The sequence below is a fragment of the Elaeis guineensis genome, chromosome 6 (assembly GCF_000442705.2).
Source record: "Elaeis guineensis isolate ETL-2024a chromosome 6, EG11, whole genome shotgun sequence".
NCBI classification, from domain to species: domain Eukaryota; kingdom Viridiplantae; phylum Streptophyta; class Magnoliopsida; order Arecales; family Arecaceae; genus Elaeis; species Elaeis guineensis.
The window spans coordinates 16145220-16161522 of NC_025998.2; the positions used below are offsets into that span (position 1 = coordinate 16145220).

Here is a 16303-nt window from a genome sequence, read left to right on the forward strand (position 1 = left end):
GTATCTCGTTGAAAAAAGAAAAAGGTTGACAGTGTTTTTTTCTGTTTGGGTGATTCAAGAAAAAATCCAAAACTTGTGCATGGCAAAATCAGTGAGTTTGACCCAATCAGGCAGCAGAGGCCCCTCTGCCCCTGGATCACTCCCGCTGAGGGAGAAACCATGCCTGGGTGGAAGCTGACGCTTTCAGCTCAGTCCACCAAAAGCATGATTCTCCCAAACACTTAAAAGTGGGGAATTCATCAGCTTTGCTTGATCAGGTACCATTTCATTTTATTTAAAAAAAAAAAAAATGAATTCGGTTGGCTCCTCTGTCTATTATCTGAAGCTGGTCTCTCGATTGCCACTGATAAGTGATGCAGGTGAATGATCCCATTGTTCCTGTCTGCAAGCTTTTCATCTCCCCACCACCCAAAAGATTGAAGAGCAGTCAGTAAATGCTGCAGAGGTTTCGGTACTTAATTTTTGAACATATGTATGACATATGATTGCACACTCAAAACATCTGCAAAGCTTGTTGTTCTCCTTATTTATGTTTGAGAAGGCGTCAATTGGGTTTTTATATTTTCTGGAATGAAAAAGGATATTAGCTGTTCCTGATTAGTGCTTTTGTAAGCTTGGAAGAAGTAATGATTGCAGATACAGATTTTTGTTTTTTCTCTTTGATGGAGTTGAAATGTTCTCAATGTTGGAATGAATTTTCTATATTGTGAACAAAAATAGAAGCACCACACCACATTCTGTGATGACAACCTGCATGACTTGGAAGGTCACAGTTGGTGATAACCTTAAATTGGATGGTGAAGTTGGCTACCCTGCCTGGCAAGGAGAGGGCAAGTAGGAAAAGAGCACTTTGTAAAATGATGAGGAAAACTATTATGACAAATACTTGAATTGATTAAAAAAAAAAATACTTGAATTGATAAATTTTCTGTTTGTTGAGAATCTAAATGTATCTTAATAATTTAGTTGTAGAATAGAACCATGAAAATTCAGGGTCAGGTAGTGGTAAAGAAACCATGCAGTGATGCGCTGCAACCAAGATGGAATGAATCCTTTTCTTTTTTGAGGCAAAAGATGGAATGAATCTGGAGTACCCTAATCTGTTACTTACAAGTTACTTTATGGAGAAAGAGAGAGAGGATCCAACCATGCAAGGCTCAACTTGACCTGCAGAAACATTAAGAGATGCTTGTTTTCTGAGAAAGGTCCAAGAAAGTTCACATAGTAACCCTTATGACAACAATATTCAAATCTCAAAAGCCTGCATTTGATGTAGACCTTGGGTAAGAACTGCTTGTTTTCTGTGCCCGTAGGTGCAGCATGCCTCATCATGAATGCGTTCTAATAAAATTACACCTGAAGATGGTAGGGGAATTTTCGGAGAGTAGATATGTTGCTTTTTGCATAATTTCTAGCAAACTGCCATGTGTAAAAGGGATCAAGAACGGATATTCTCGTGGCAGAACCATGCGACAGCGTAAAGTGCTCGTTAATGTTTCCGCGAGGAAATTGAATATACAAATCAATTTAGCGCAGCACCATCCCTATGTGAGAAGTGAGACCAATATAAAAGCATGCGGAAAGATGGGGTTAGCACACCAATTCTAATGGGTGTCCGGTCACCCACTTTTTTTTTTTTTCTTTTACAAACAGGCAGCCACACCAGTCTGATGCGAGAGCAATCCAAAAGATCAAGATACACAAAATTCGATAGGATCAACCGACAGTCCTCATCCGATTTCTAAATCCAGTCATCAAAGTGATCCACAACATATACTGCCACCCAATCTGCAACAGTATTTGCCTCCTAATAATTATGCCGAACATTGACCGTATCAGCTTGACGGAGGAAAGTCCAGATATCTCGAATAAGTGGATGAACCTCGAGCTACCTTTCACCTCTCAGGATTCAAGCAATAATAGTAGCAGAATCACCCTCCAGACAGATCCTCTCTTTATGAAGCTGCTGCCTAGCAAAGATAACATTGGCTCAGACCGCATGAAGCTCCGCACTTGGGACAGAAGGCTCAAAAAAGTGATAGCCACCCGCCGTCAAAAGTCTAGTATCAGGACCGCGGATGACGAAGCTAGCACCACCTCTCCCGTCCCTGACACTATTATCAAAGTTCATATTGACAAACCCCGAGGAACGGGGCTCCCAAAAGATAGATAAAACCTTGCAGGTCACTGTTAGGGTAGCAGGGAGCTCCAGGGACCAAGGGGTGGAGTGGCCATATCAAACCGATAATACTCCTGAGCAAGACAAACAGCTCTCTCCAACACCCACCGAGTAGGGATCACCTCACCATCAAAAATAAGGATGTTCCTGAACAGCCAAATGTGGTAAGCGATATGTTGGGTGGATGTCTAGTCAGGACACCACCCAACAAGTGGTACCAGAGCAAGGCGGTACAAAGACGCAGATTGCAGCGGTGGTAAGCAAGATTGAAGATGGAGAAGACAGGAACAATCAAGATGGAGATCAACAAGTTCGATGGTAAGAGCAATTTCTCCTTGTGGCAGGCAAGGGTGAAGGACGTGCTCATCCAACAGGGATTGATCGATGCTCTCTTGTGCGATGAGAAACCGACCACCATGGAAGTGCGGGATTAGAAACGGCTACAGATGCAGGCGGTGAGCACCATCCGCATGTACCTGACAGATGAGGTGGTGATTCATGTGCTGAACGAGATTTTTCTGACGGTGCTGTGGTCGAAGCTCGAGAAGTTGTACATGGCAAAGTCTCTCACCAACACTCTTTTCCTCTGGAGGCAGTTCTACCAACTGCGGATGACTGAAGGACAGAGCGTACAGGAGCATCTGAGCCACTTCTAGAAGATTCTCACCGACCTCTTCAGCGTTGGTGAGAATGTTGAGGAGAAAACCAGGGTGCTGGTTTTGCTGGCGTTGCTTCCCCCTTCGTACGAGTCCTTGGTAACTGCTCTTCTAGTGGAAAAGAGCACCATCAAGATGGACGAGGTCACCGCAGCGATACTCCAGAACGAGATTCTCAGGAGGGAGAACCCAGCTTCGAGCTCAGGTGGCGGTAGCTCAGCTTTGGTGGCTTCTGGAGGAGCAGGAGGCGATAGACGGAGCGACAAGAGATCGCAACGAAGGCGGTCCAAGTCCAGGAGGGATTTGAGTAAAATCAGGTGTTACTGATGTGAGGAGTTGGGGCATCTAGCTAGAGATTGCTCTCAATTCAAAAATCGAACGGTGGCTGCTGTAGCGACGGCCGACAACAATTCAGATGGAAATGTCCTGAAGATATCTGACGATGTATCTATTTCTTTCCAGCAGTAGATATTAGATTCTACATGCCCCTATCATGTATGTTGTAGAGAGGAGCAGTTTGACTCCTTGAAAAACAGTGAGGACACTGTATATCTGTCGAATGGATCGAGCTGTGCGATCAGAGGCATTGGGACGGTCAGCTGAAGGACACATGACCGTGCAGTGAGAAGATTGGGGGAGGTCCGATACATATCTGATTTCAGACGAAATCTTATCTCACTTAGCAGACTGGATTCGAGATGCTACAAGACGGTAGCTGGTGGAGGAACCCTGTGGGTACTACGCGGCGATAGGATTGTGCTGGAGGGAAAGAAGGAGAGCAGAGGATATTATAACCTGACGGGGAATCCAGTGCGAGATGGAGCTTCGGGAGCCAGACGAAACCCAGAGCAAGGTGGAGCTCCATATGGAGGCGGATCGGGCACGAGACTGGAGATTCGGAAGGACGAGAGGCGACGTCGCAAGGTGAGATTCCTATTACCGCAAGACGATGCCCCGAGCAGGTCTCGGATCAGGAGGAGCACAGCATACGATGGAGATGGGATCGAGCAGCCTCGCTCGACTCTCATGTTTGTCCATCCATGATCAGCAGACGATTACCCCAGTGCATGGGGGCGAGGAGATCCAGAAGCTCTCGGAGTTTGGAGGAAGCCGAATATAGAGTCAAAATGGAGATTGTTAGAATTTGATGCCTCGAGATTCAGCCCATATTGAGCCCACAACGAGGTTCGCGGCAAAAAACAAAATCCAACGATACCAAGATCATCCCAAACGAAGCTCGGATGGAGGAGATACGAGCTTTTGAAGTCGACACGAGATTCGAGGCGATGGAGGACTGCCGACAGAGCGACGGCGGTGCGGCCACAAGCGATGGCGCGCAGCCCAGGTGGGGCCAACGCACGGCCCAGGCGGGTGGGCGGCCCAGCCGGACGCGCGGCCCAGGCGGGCCCGCACGCAAGCGCTGCCCAGGCCCGCGTGCGCTGGCCGGCCCCGGCCCAGGCGGGCGCACGGGCCCGCCTTGCCTGAGCCTGTACCCCGGTCCATCATGGATCGAACGGTCCACGGTTGGGCCTGTGGACCGCATGGGCGTTTCTCGCAGTCCACAGCACTATTCTGTGGACCGGAGTGCGATCGAATGGTGTGGGTGGCTCCCGATCTTGATCCGACAGTACAGGGAGTTATTTGGCTTTGTTTATGACTCATAATCCCTCTCTAATCAGGTTTAAGCCCTTTAAATAGGGCTGATCGATGAAACAAAAAGGTGGTCTTCTGGTTTTGCCGCAAACCACCGTACGGAGCCATACGAAACCCGTGAAGGAGAGAGAGAAGGCCGTATGCTATGAGAAAAGAAGCAGGAGGCTTCTGGATAGCGGATGCCGGTCACTTCAGGGGTTCAGGGGGTCTTCCAAGAGAGAGAGAGCTTTTGAAAGGAGAACTTCTTGTGAGAGAGAATTGGGTGTACAAGGGTTGAGGGTGAGATCTCCTCTTGTAAAATTTTTTTTTTATAGTGAAGTTTGCATGCCCCATAGAGACGAGCCCTTTCGTGGTTGATCCACGTATTTTGATTATTTTGTTTTGTTTCTTCTTTCTTCCTGCTGCATCGCGTGGTACTGAAAAGATCTTGAGAGGTAGTGTCCTAGCCAGACATCCACCCAACACGATATAGGTCATCCATCTACCAATAGCAGTCAACCCATCAATCATGCTATGATAGATCGAGTCAAGGAAGGACATCGGCCATGGGTCAGTGCTCGCACGGATAGCCGCCCGCCTATCTCCAGATGACCCTCGCCTTATGACAGCATAGAATGGCGTGCTCCACAGACTCCTCCATCCCACACACTGGGCACAAGATTAGAATCGTCATACCTTTGTCCCTAATGAGCACCCGAGTGCGAACCCAGTTCCAAGCATGTTTTCAGAGAAAAATTCTCACCTTAGGATGAGAGGCCACTCTCCAAATCAAAGCAGCCTCGATCCTCTTGATCGGCACCAAACTACATAATTAGGAAAGATCCCTTAAGAAAACCTTCAGGCAGCAGGAACAACCCCAGACCTTCACATCCGGACTGGGGTGCACCGGAACCAGGATGGCAAAGATCCACTCCGCAAGAGGGCCCCCAAAATGCTGGATGATTTTCTATGCTCTTCAACTTGCTCCGTCGATAGTAATGAGGTCTGTGGTCCTCCACCTCGTGGCTGAAAAAGATCGACCAGTGAAAAAGGAATACTTGAAATCCATGCATCCTAGGTCACCTCCACCAAGCGCCCATCTCCGACAAGACATCTGATCTGGTGTATAACGTCAGGCCCCCGAGCGCAGATCTCCCTCCATATGAAAGAGCAGTCCTGGGCTGCTTGGATGGGGGTCCCATAGCTCCACTCACCATAGCGGGCTCTCATCACCCTACTCCACAAGCAGTCTAATTGGATCAGAAATCTGGCTGCATGTCTAGTAATCAGAGCCTCCCTAGTCAATAAAGAATGGATCTCCAAGCTACCATCTCGCACAGACTGACAAACCACCTCCCAAGACAGCAGATGGACTCAATGACGATCGCACTCGGATCTCCACAAGAAATTACAAAGCTGTTGCTCCATCCCTCTAATGCAAGCAACAAGCACGATCGTATTGGCTAGAAGGTATACCGGAACAGAACTCAACACCAACCTCACCAGAGTCATCCTGTCCATGAAAGACAGGGTGTTGGCTTGCCAGCCCTGGATCTACTCTTGGATCCTCTACTCCAAGGGTCTGCACTTGGCACGCCGCAAGCGACGGTCCGTGATCGAAACATCGAGATAGGTCAGTGTCCTTGTGTGCTTCCGAATCCCCAGGCTCTCCCTGATCACCAACCTCACCTAAGGCTTAGTCCTCCGATTGAAAATGATAGTAGATTTCTGAATGTTGACGGACTGACCAGATGTCCGACAGTAGGCCCCTATAATAGAAGCAAAGCACTCCGCATTCCGGAACGAGGCACGTTCGATGAGGAGGTAATCATTTGCAAAGAAAAGGTGCAAGAGTGGCCGGGCACCAAGGGCAGACCACTACGGCTCCAGGGTTTGCCTCTGAACCGCAGCCCTCAACTCTGGATAAGGCATCAGCGCATAAAATGAACAAGTAGAGGGATAGAGGACAATCTTGGCGAAGGCCAACGGACAGTGAAAGAATCCGTCGAGATGCCACTGACAAAGATGGGAAGCTCAAGGCCTCAATGCAGTCCATAATCCAACCAATCCACCCCTCTCGAAACCCAGCTCCTGAAGCATCCGTCGAAGGAAAGACCAGCTCATCCAATCATACGTCCGCTCTATGTCAAACTTGATCGCCATGAGGTTGCAGCAATATGAAGCTCTCTGAAGATCGTGCATGAACTCTAGGCCAGCATAACATTGTCCATGATAGACCGACCACTAACAAAGGCACTCTGCTCCGACTGATCAGACGAGGTATCAACAGCTTCAACACCCTACCAAAATCCTCACACACACTTATAAAGGATAGTGCAAAGATTGATAGGCTGAAGTGCTCTGAGATCGAAGCATCAGCCACTTCGAATGAGGGTGATCAGGATCGTTTCCACTCCACCAAAAGGCACACAACCCACACAATGTTTTTCACCCATCAAGAGGCACGGCCCAATTACCAACAACAACTACAACAACAAAAAAAAACACCAACCCTAATTTACGAAGTTATTTGTCCATTACAAGACGGCTAAACATTTCTGATGAAAATGCAAGCGACTCACGGAAGTTACATAAATTATTGTTGGATAAGATTTTATGTTCTAATAGGATAGAAGGCGTAAAAAATAATAATAATAATAATAAATCAAAATTTGGAAGAAAAAATAAAAAAAATGAAAAGAAAAAATAAAGAAAAGAAAAGAAAAAAAATAGAGAAAAAAAGGAAAAAAAAAAAAGGAAAGAAAGATGGAAGATATCTATCAGAATGTATGATCGAAACTGCAACTGGGATATGACAAGACAGCAGAATAGCCCATTTCATGAAGAAATCAGGATATCTTTAACCTATAGGATTTAAAACCTTGTTGTTGAGGCACCTCAAAATTGTATGATAATTGACTGAAATGTGAATCAGATGATTCAGATCCCACACTGAAACTACAATGTCATGGAACTTTCAATACACCACCCAATCCAATAATAGGAAATGTAAGTGACAACCTGGACCATTTGACGCAACCTATAAAGTCTAAATGCTTACAAACAAAAAATTACATTTTCAAGAATTATCTCCGGTACATTATGTCATCCCAAATATCATCATACTAAACCATAGGATTGTAACCATTAATTAAAAAAAATAACGAATATGTTAGGAGTATTCACTGCATTTTTTTCGTTTTTAGACCATTTTAACTTTCAGATCACATTAAACAGTTTAGGCTTTCACTTGGAAACTTTCATAATTGAATTTAATAGGGAGCGGAAGTCTCTGTTTACATCCCAGTGTGGATTATAACTGCATCACACACATGGGCAGGCAAAACACACACACACAGATGCCAATCCTTTGGATGGTCCGATAGAATTTGTACTGAAAGAGCAAAGGAATTTGAAGATGAAAAGTAATTCATAACATAACAAAATTATTTTGAATAAGCAGCACTGAAAAAAGTGTTTGGACAGGGTTGGAAGAAAAGATAAAGTAACCCAAAAAAAATAGCCTCACCAAATGGTAAATTTGATCGATTAACATGCTCGAAAAATGTAATTATAAAATCTGCAGTAAATGTGTTTCATCATACCCTGCATTTTCACAGCCATTCCCAATCATCAGCTAAAAGCATCCGACCCAGCCGAAGGCTGACTCTGAGCGCACAGCTGCTTGGTTGATTATCAGATTCAGCAATGGAAAAATCATATATGGACATTTCTTACACGCTGAAAACAGGCAGCATTGTGCTTTTCATCTCTACAACAATGTCTTATCCAGGTTCATCTTTAAGATCATCTTAGTGATAGCCCACACCTCTCAACTCTGCTTCCTCTGATTGGCCAGTATCATCATCATTACCAAGAAAAACAAGACGACCTGTTCATGAACGTAATTTTGTCAGAACTCTGAAAAATTGTGCAGGTAAAAGCCAACACAGCCTCTAGCTAGCACAAAGTTCATGGCTATTAACCAGTTTTCATCTTTTCTATCTAAATTCAGATGTTTCATGGATTCCCAAACTTAATTTTGTGGAAAATCTATGAAACTACACAATGACAAGATTCACAATGACAAGAGGAAATATGCATGTAAGAATCTAGGAGTTTTCTAAACTATGCATGTAAGAGGAAATATCAACCACTGATTTACTCCTGAGGCCCCTAGCAGTGCAATTACAAGAATCTAAATACTTCTGTCGATGCAATTACTACTTGTTGTGACAGATAAAGAGGTAAAAGATCCAACTTCATCAAAAATCAAAATGGCATGCATATGCATTCAAGCAACCACAGAATAAATAATTTCAACCATCATGCAGTCCAATACCACCCTTGGATCACAGAGAACCTGTTCGCTTGTGGCACCATCCCTTCCATTTGCCTTCCTTTTCAACTCAATGAATGTTAACCCTCCTTCATGTCTTAATTGTTTCACTCACCCATGCATATCTCAGACTAGGCTTGTAGATCGGTCAGATGTTTTAAATGGGCAGCCAACCCGACCAGAGAATGAAATGGGCCGGCAAAATCATGCCCCTACCAACCCAGTTGATATTCAACCTGATTACCTGACCTAACAAGGCTATGAAGGTACGGGTTTTTGTGGCAGCATGCTAGTGGCAGCAGCAAATGTCAAGGAGGGTGAGCTGTGGAACTGATGAGGTTCAAATGGTAGCTCACGGTGGAGGAGAAGAGAGAGGGGCCAAGTTGGTGGCAACAAATGTCAGGGGGCGCAAGGATGTTGAACAAGTGGGAGGATTGCCTAAAATGGGGATAAGGCAATGGGAATTAGTGGAGTGGTCAAAAGAAGGGGAAGGAGAGAAAAAAGGGAGTCAGGGCCAAGTAGTGGCCTTGGGTACCAATGGCAAATGTTAGTGACATGTGGAGGTGGTGAAGTGGAGTCCTGCAGGAGGGATTTGTTAGAGAACAAGGCTGCAAGAGTGGAGGCACAGGAAGCAAGTACATAGGGGAAAAGGAAGGAGGACTTGCTTGCTTGGTAGTTGTTTCTGCCAGCTGCCAAAAAAAAACTGGAGGCATGATAAGGCAAAAGAGAATTTCAATGTTTTTCATAAAGCATCATTATTATCCATATGCGGCCTATATGATAGGTACATGAAGAAAGCATAAAATATATGCTTTTATATTTTTCCCCTCTTTTTGGTACAAAAAGGTATCACGTGCGTTATTAATTTTCAGTTTGAAATTTAATCATGCTCACAATCTGGCTGTCTTGTTCATCCATGGTTTTGATTTAGAAGTTACAAAATCCTGCATTGAAATGATGCAAGATATGCATGTATCGGGAAATATTAGTTTCAGATATTGGGTTTTCATACTTTTAGCAACCTCTCTTGTACCATTTTTAATAAGAAATCTGGAACAGGAGGGAAAAATGACGATCTGAATATGATGATGATGCATTATGTAGATTTATTTGAACCAGATTTAACCTTAGTACTTGAACGGAGCAAAAGAAGGGACACATACCATCTCGGCGGATAGCAATTTCTCTTATGCGTCTAACAAGTCCAGTTATTGGATCACTAAACACTTTGGTCTCCAGGTTGCCTTCTAAATACAAAACAGATCTGCGATACCAAATGAAAAAAATTAATAAACAAAGGTATACCAACATTATTTGGATTAGGGAATATTCAACACCAAGGAAAAGAACAAATGGTGGCACTAAGACATAAATTGTTCAAACGCATCTCACACTAAGCAACAAAATTTCAAGAAGCCAAATTAAAAGATTGGGACATCATGCATCCAAACCACTAAGTTGGATTAAGGAATTGGAGACAAGTTTCTGCACACATACAAGTTTCTGCACACATTGGAGCATACAGGTAAAACTAAAATAACAATATGCGCTTAAAAGCAAGTACAAGAACATTTAGTATATCCTATGAAATCATACAACTCTGACTAAGCCTAAAGATTCAATTATCTCTCTGTAATCTTGAGAACCACCCTCATGTTTAGTTGCTTAAGCTATTTAAAGAATGATTGTGGTAAGCAAAAGCAAAGTGGTAGATTTAAGAAAAAAAAGAAGAGAAGAAAAAGAAATGCAGATCATTTTAGAATCCATTCAAAATAGATTTCAAAAGAGCTAAAGAAGAGGTAGACAATTAAAAGAAAAAAGGACAGGTGGTTTCCAATTATAAAAATTAGTAAATGGACAACCTTGCTGATAGCATTTGCAACAACATTGTTGTGCAAAATTGAGCAATATAATATGGATATACACATCTGTAATTAATTAATTCCATCCAAGTAACCATAATATGCTGTAATCCAACAAAACGTTCTTATAGTAATGAGATGTGTTGCTAATAACTAGCTTGATTTGTTGTGATTGGGACAAGAAACATGAGCATGCTGCATGCCAACTGCTCAATCGGAGCCTTTAAAAACTACTAGAGAATATAAGTTGAGAAGTGCAGTGAATTTTACATTTAAAATCCCTCAACTACCAAGACATACAACTTGTTCAGCGCAACGTATAAGCAAACCTATTATCACGTGCAATGAAGGTAAACAAGACAGCTTGGTTAGAGGCAGAAATTGATCACATAGTATTTAGTGAATCACAATTGAAAGAAAAGAAAAAGGAAGTCCACTTTCAAAAGACGAACAAAGATTCACAGGATGAACAATGATGAGAGGCAGTCCTAGAAGAGGCAGTGGTCCACGCAGACAGAAAACAAAGATTTAGGGAAGAAAAATGCTAGTATAAATATTTTTGAAATATTATAAAATAGTGTTCGTAGATACAAAAATTTAAAAAAAATGGTTTATCAAAAAATGTACGTGTTCAGCAACAAAATGGAAACAGAATGCTGCCAAACAGGGCACCAACTTATATAGATTAATCAATAAGTTTACAATTTTATCGTTGATTTTATTTATTAAAAAAATTAAGAATAGAAGAACTACTTGTTTCCTTTGATATTTTTTACGAAACTTTTGGGTGTTCAGTAATAATATGTTATAAATGTGTTCAAAAAAAAATGATGGATTATCTCATTTCTAATTATATTATAAATGAGATAATTAATTATATTAATTAAGTATACATTGAGCATTATCTCATTCTTAAATATTATAAATACAATGATATACTGATATGATCGATTTTATTTGGGATTTTGTAGACCTGCATCTCTACAAAATGGAATCACTTCTTCAAAAAATTGTGATCTGAAAGCCATTGCAAAGAATTGTAACTTCAAAACAACTTAACCATGGAAAGGAAAACTTTTATAAAACTGTCAAAACAAAGGGGCTGCAGACGACTGCCGCTCACCCGGGCTTGACGTGCTTGAGTGCGAGGTCGCCGAGCCGCTCCGCGTACAGACAGACCCGGTGCCACTGCACAGCACACCGGTCGGCATACTCCCTTGGCTGCTCGTTGTCGAGCGGCCGCCGGTTGTTCCGAATCCCTCCCGTCCCAAGGGAAAACAGCACCACTGTCCGCCCGCTCTTCAGCTGCTTCTGGACCGGCCTCTGCCCGACCTTCCCGACCAATATAGCCTTCAAAATAACCCAGAGAAAAACCCCCAGATCGAGAAAAACCCCGAAAAAATCCTAACTTTTGGCGATCAAATGGTCTGCGTTTGGGTTCGGATTTACCTTGTAGACCCCTGGGTCGAGGCCGTTCTCGAGAGGGCGTTGGAATGGGAGGCGCTGCTGAGGAGTTCCGCCCGAAGAGGAGGACGAAGACTGCGGAGTGGATTGATCGGTGTCGAGCCGGGGATCGTCGGAGTCGGACTCGCCGCCGGCGAGGGGACTGGAGAAGAAGCGGGCGGATGAGCGGAACGGGTGGGGCAGGAGAGAGCGAGAGATTAGACGTCTCGAGAGCGAGGCGAAGGAGGATAAGGAGGAAGAGGCCATGGAAGGAGCTTGCCTCTGGTCTCGTTGTTTCTTCGCTTAAACCCTACTGAAACCCTAGCGCATTGGGTCGTTCGTAATTCTCGGAAAGTTTTTCTTTTTTCTTCAATTTCTACAAAAGAATATGTTTGTATTTCTTATTATTTATTTTACAAATTAAAAAAAGAATTTAATGAGAGTGAAAAATACTGCACCAATTTTTAGTTTACGACAAAACATGTGAGATAAACCAATCATCCAAGCTGCGAATAATAACTGTAACTTAATTTATTAATTAAATACTATAGTTTACTTTATCTAGACAAATCAAGTCTTATGGTCGTTGATTAAGGCTTGATCAACAATACTGTGGATTCTTGAACCACTCTTTTTGATCTTAAATCATACATTGTGTATCTAATCTTGAGCATATTCAAATTAGTTTATAAATAAATTTCAAACAAAACATATAATTCAAGTTGGTTTTTTTGGATATCCATTATTAATTTTTATAATCTTGAATATAAAAGGTTTAAACAAAAAAAATGATAATAATATCAACATCAATGTAGGGAGAAAAAAGAAAAATTACCATAACTAAACTGTATGGTTGCTTCAAGCTATCTAATATCATGGTAATTAGATAATGAATGTTAGTTCTGTTAGAAAACTCGCCTGGAGATAACTATAATAAAATTAGATTTCACTAGTTATAAATTTCTCAAAGTTAGTATATATCATGAACCCAAAAGTAGATTTATCGACTATCGATTTGATCTTAGGCCCAATGTAGCTATTTGAAACCTTATGGTTAGGTAATCGGTGAAAATCAGTGATGGTGAGTATATTTTTATATTAATTAGAATATTTAATTTAATAAATTTAAGATATATGATTTTTAGCCTATTACAGCAAGCATAATAGATCTTAAACCCAACTCAACGTTTTTATTGACAATCTATATAGTTAGTTAGCTGATGAAAGTTGCTTAACCAAGTAGATTGTTTTATAAAATAAAATAAAATTAATTTGAAGGAGGTATAACACAATTAATATGGTATAATAAATAGTGAAAAATAAATATTTTCTCTTAATTGTTTTGGTCTACTCAGATAATACTTAAATTCAATGTGTTGTAATTGGTTAAATTTGAATGCATAGACTAAACCTAAAATGATTTTAAAAAATTATATTAGGATCGAATGGAAGTAATACAAGAATAAGTTAGATTTTGTTAACATATATATGAACTATATTTTTTTCATATATCTATTATTTCCATTTAAAAAACTAGCGATCATATATTATCATAATTAAAGGATATATATATATATATATGTGTGTGTGTACATACAAATATACGTATATATATATGTATATATACACATATATATACACGTATATATAAGTACATATACACATGTATATACATGTATATACAAGTATATATACACATGTATATATATGTATATATATATATATACATATGTATATACATATACATATATGTATATACATATACATATATGTATATACATATACATATATGTATATACATATACATATATGTATATACATATACATATATGTATATACATATACATATATGTATATACATATATATATTATATATATAATATATATATATAATATATATATATACATATATATATATATATATATACATATATATATATATATATATATATATATATATATATATATATATATATATATGTATATATATGTATATATATATATATATGTATATATATATATATATAGATATGTATATATACATACATATATAAATTTATGTGTGTGTACACACACGTACATATACGCATGCACGCACGCACACGCACATATATGTGTGTGTACATACATACATATATGTATGTATGTATGTATGTATGTATTATATATATATATATATATATATATATATATATATATATATATATATATATAATATATATATATATATATATATATATATATATATATATATATATATATATATATGCATACACATATATATACATACATACATACATATATATATATATACACATGCATACATACATACATACATACATACATACATACATACATACATATATATATATATATATGTATGTATGTATGTATGTATGTATGTATGTATATGTGTGTGTGTACATATACATACATACACACACGCATATACATACATGTGTGTGCGTGTGTGTGTGTGTGTATGTATATATATACACACGCACATACATACATACATACATACATACATACATACATACATACATATATATATATATATATATGTATGTATGTATGTATGTATGTATGTATGTATATAGATGTATCCATACATACATACATACACACACATACATATATATATATATATATATATGTATGTATGTATGTAGATGTATCCATACATACATACATACATACATGTATATATATATATGTATGTATGCACATATGTATGTATGCACATATGTATGCATGTATGTATGTATGCACATATGTATGCATGTATGTATGTCGGTATGTATGTACGTATGTATGTATGTATATACATACATCCATCCATACATACGTACATACATACATACATACATACATACATACATATATATATACATACATACATACATATATATATAGAGAGAGGTAGACTAGGCTGCGGTCAATTGGATACCAACTCCCATCTAGTCGGATCTCCCTCCGTTGGATCGGTGTGCATTTTAGAGCTTTTTTTATAAGCTAACGGAGGAGTTCGGAGGGTGTTAGCTGAGCTGGCGTGTTAAAAAAAAAAAAACAGCATTCAATGGGATGCGATGCGATGTAAGGCCAGCACATATGACCATCATCATCTCCTCTGCCGCCATCTTCGGTTAACCCCCACGCCTCCTCTCTTTTTCTCTCTTCCCACCCCTACCCACGACCGTCGTTTTTCGATAACCCGCCCCCCACCCGTGTCTACTCTCTTCTTCGCTCTTTCCCCACCCATGACTGCCGTCTTTCAGTAACCCCCCATCTGTGCCTCCTCTCTTCTTCTCCCTCTCCTGCGGTCACCGTCTCATCTCCTCCTAAGCCGAGTTTTCCATCCCGCGTTTGCCATCTCCTCTCCTTTCAAACCCTCCACCGGCCATTAGTGAATATTTTTTATGAATTATATTCAAAAATTTGTATTCTCATTGTTTCTCATTATTTGTATTTATATTAAGAGGATAAACATAAACTGTAAATAATTCTGGATAGGATGAACACTCCATTTACGATAAGCAATAAGAGAGGAGGATAAATATTAAGTCCTATAAAAATAAACGTAAACTATCAAAAATAAACACAAACACTAAATAATAAACAGAAACTATGAATAATAAACACAAACAGACTGCGAATAAATACAAACTCTGTGCAAATTATAAAAACTATGAATAATAAATGCAAACTTTATGCTGATAAACAGAAATTTTTCAGAATAAACACAAACTCGAGGTTCCAAAATTAAGTGATACTAGGATCTATCCATGATAAACAACAATAAAAGAGAAAGAGAGAAGGATAAACACTAAGTCCTACGAAAATAAATACAAACTATCAGAGAATAAATATAAACTTCAAATAATAAACAGAAACTGTAAATAATAAATACAGAGTGACTCTGTGCAGATAAATAAATATTGCGAATAATAAACGCAAACTTTGTGTCGATAAACATAAATTTTTAAGGATGAATACAAATTCAGATTGAGCTCTAATTAGAGTTTGTGTTTATTATTTAGAGTTTGTGTTTATCTTCTGATAATTTATATTTATTTTCATAAGATTTAGTGATTATCCTCTTTCCTCTCTTGTTGTTTATCGTGGGGGACTAGGATCACTCAATGAGTTTGTGTTTATCCTAAGGAGTTTCTGTTTATCGGCATAAAGTTTG

General features: G+C 39.7%; 1 protein-coding gene across 1 annotated transcript; it reads right to left on the bottom strand.

The window, feature by feature from the left end:
- Positions 1–7893: 7893 nt before the first annotated feature.
- Positions 7894–12432, bottom strand: LOC105047096 (single-stranded DNA-binding protein, mitochondrial). Its single transcript, XM_010925901.4, has 4 exons — positions 12118–12432; positions 11792–12018; positions 9970–10070; positions 7894–8359 (listed from the first exon to the last, which is right to left on the bottom strand). The coding sequence occupies exons 1-4, from the start codon at positions 12376–12378 to the stop codon at positions 8280–8282; spliced, it is 669 nt and encodes a 222-aa protein (XP_010924203.1). The 5' UTR covers positions 12379–12432; the 3' UTR covers positions 7894–8279.
- Between the last annotated feature and the right edge of the window lie 3871 nt (positions 12433–16303).

Excerpts from the sequence above, each read along its gene's own strand:
- LOC105047096 (XM_010925901.4), bottom strand. The coding sequence starts at position 12,378 with ATGGCCTCTTCCTCCTTATCCTCCTTCGCCTCGCTCTCGAGACGTCTA. Across the intron at positions 12,019-12,117 it reads TCGACCCAGGGGTCTACAAG|GCTATATTGGTCGGGAAGGT; the intron begins GTAAATCCGAAC and ends GTTATTTTGAAG. Across the intron at positions 8,360-9,969 it reads AATTGCTATCCGCCGAGATG|GTCGTCTTGTTTTTCTTGGT; the intron begins GTATGTGTCCCT and ends GTTCATGAACAG.